General features: G+C 30.2%; 1 protein-coding gene across 2 annotated transcripts in view; it reads left to right on the forward strand.

Moving 5' to 3' along the window:
- The window catches only part of LOC117179678 (protein FAM122A), a 15,631-nt gene that overhangs the window by 6,506 nt on the left and 6,762 nt on the right, over window positions 1-2,363 (forward strand). For both annotated transcript variants that reach the window (XM_033371701.1, XM_033371700.1), the window contains exons 2-4: window positions 517-580; window positions 876-1,276; window positions 1,363-1,503. In XM_033371701.1, coding sequence (XP_033227592.1) covers window positions 517-580; window positions 876-1,276; window positions 1,363-1,503 — 606 coding nt within the window. The remainder of the gene's footprint in view (window positions 1-516; window positions 581-875; window positions 1,277-1,362; window positions 1,504-2,363) is intronic.

The following is a 2,363-nucleotide window of genomic DNA, read 5'->3' on the forward strand; positions in this document are numbered from 1 at the left end:
TCTCGAAGTAATGCTAACACTAATATTAATCTAAATACATTTTTTTTTTGTTTCAATATTTTTCTTAGAGGAAAATTTATGAATAAATGGAAAAATTGTGAAGTTTGAAATCTAAAATGTGGAATGTGAGAGAAAAAAATCGTAATCGATCCCCAATACAAAGTCTCAATTGTTTTCGTATATTTTAAAATTATGACACTTTTACGTCCAAACCAGTTACATTTTAAGTCGTATACCAGTTAGAAAATATTATAATTTGAAAGGTTCAAATTTCGGATTTTAAAAATGTTAAAGCCTGCCAGTGTTGTAGAACTTTCCAGTTTTCAAAGTTTTCCTAAAAGGCATAATGCAATCTAAAAATAATTTTTTTCCATCCTTGTGAATAATGCAAAATAAATATTTGAAATACACTTTTCTGTTATTCGCCTAATTTAAAATGAAAAAAAAAACATTTCCGCAAGGAAAAAGAATACTGAGTTTTTTATATTTTTTTCTTGAAATTTTTTGTATTTTCAGGGATGCTGTATCAACATTTAATGTTTTCGCCAGCACGCCACGCACAAGACGTTTTAGTACAAGTGTAAGATTTAATTTTTTTCTAGATATACATTTTAAATAATCGCTTTCATAGATTTTGATATAATGCCATACTTTTTATAGCTAAAAAGTATCGTAGATTTATAATAAAATTACCTATTTTATTTTAAATTACAACTGTTTTATTATGGTCAGTGATGGTTAATGTGAAGAGTTCCACAATCTGTGAAACTAAACTCTAATCTATTGGCCTCATCAGCCAATTGAAAATCAGGATTTCGTTAACGTCATTTTCATATCAAAATTTAAATTAATAATTTATTAATATCTGATTTTAGAGTCCCGGCAGTATTCCTAGGTTAACTCCTCGCGTTAGTCAGTTAAGACAAGAAGAATGTGTCGATGTTGCTGGACGAGAAGCAGCACACGAAAAGGAAATTCACAGTGCAATGCAAATCTCGCAGTCATGGGAAGATTTGACTCTTGAAGCAGAGGGCTTGACTTTCAAAGAATCCGATTCACCGACACAGCAATTGAATAAGTCAGAAAAACAAGTAACGAAAAGGGTATTTGATCCTCTCAACTTGAATTTATCTGGCGGTGGGCCGCCATTGTGCTCGTCGCCTTCTCCAACGAGGTCAGGCCTTGGTCAACGTCAGTGTTATTCTCCAGGCATTCATATGGTAAACTGGAAAAATACTTTATCTCCTAGTCCAACGAGAAAAGCTTTTGCTACGAGGTAATTTGATTCCTTCTTTCAGAATCAATTGTATCAAATTTTCAATTAGGGGAATTAATTATTAATAATAATATTATTATTTTTAGGCGCAGCTTGAGTCCGATAGCAATTCGACCCAGTTGCCTTGGTCCAGTAAAAAGGAAATTCGAACTGGACGATATCACCGACCAACATTTACAACCTCCAGCCAAAAGAACCTCTTCTTTAGTTATTTCAAATTCGCCCAGGTAAAGTTAAACTTCAAACTTGTTTATGCATTTTAAGAATATTAATTCTTCATGAAATTGATGATTTTTAGATTGAAAAAGGTGGAGGATAAAATTTAATTATATATGAAAATGGACGCGTTGAGGTATCGAAATTTAGGTAACTTGAAGTATTTGTTGTGTTGCTCGAAGTGTATGAAGTCATAGAATTTACGCAAATGATAGATTTAGTATTTTTTTGTTTAAAATTTTTTAACTTGAGTGATCATGTCGAATTTTTTCATTATCGTGATCATTATCGAAAAGTGACTAACATCTGATATTTTATTCTTTTTAAATCATGCGTTAACAATTCTAATTACTTTAAGCGAAAATTACAAACTGACAATGCTAATATTGATTTTTTTTTATTTGTTGAAACTCATACGATAAAATATTATAGGGCAATCAGTATGGGAATGTAAATAAATAATCACGAAGGGTGTGAATCAAAATTTTAAACCACTTAAAGACTGTAAGCTTGAAATAGTAGAAAATGGTGAAAAAATCCTTCATAGCACAAACAGCTAACCATGATTGGCAAGATAATAGAAAATTGAATTTATTAATGTTTTAGAGAATATTTAAATATTATTGCAAACGAGACAAAAGTGCCAAAGAACTTTTTGGAAGGAGTAATTTTATTTTATCAACTTATATATTATATATTCACCATATTAGTACCAGCTTTAAAAAAATTGGAAAAAACGCTGGAGTTTTTGAGAAAAATGAATTTGAACATTTTAAGAAAAAAGGACAGTCATTTTGTCAATATTGGAAGATTTAGAAATTTTCTGATGGATTTCAAAATAGAACGGAAAGATCTTTTAGAATCAGAAAGA

This window comes from Belonocnema kinseyi, chromosome 9 (assembly GCF_010883055.1).
Source record: "Belonocnema kinseyi isolate 2016_QV_RU_SX_M_011 chromosome 9, B_treatae_v1, whole genome shotgun sequence".
NCBI classification, from domain to species: Eukaryota; Metazoa; Arthropoda; class Insecta; order Hymenoptera; family Cynipidae; genus Belonocnema; species Belonocnema kinseyi.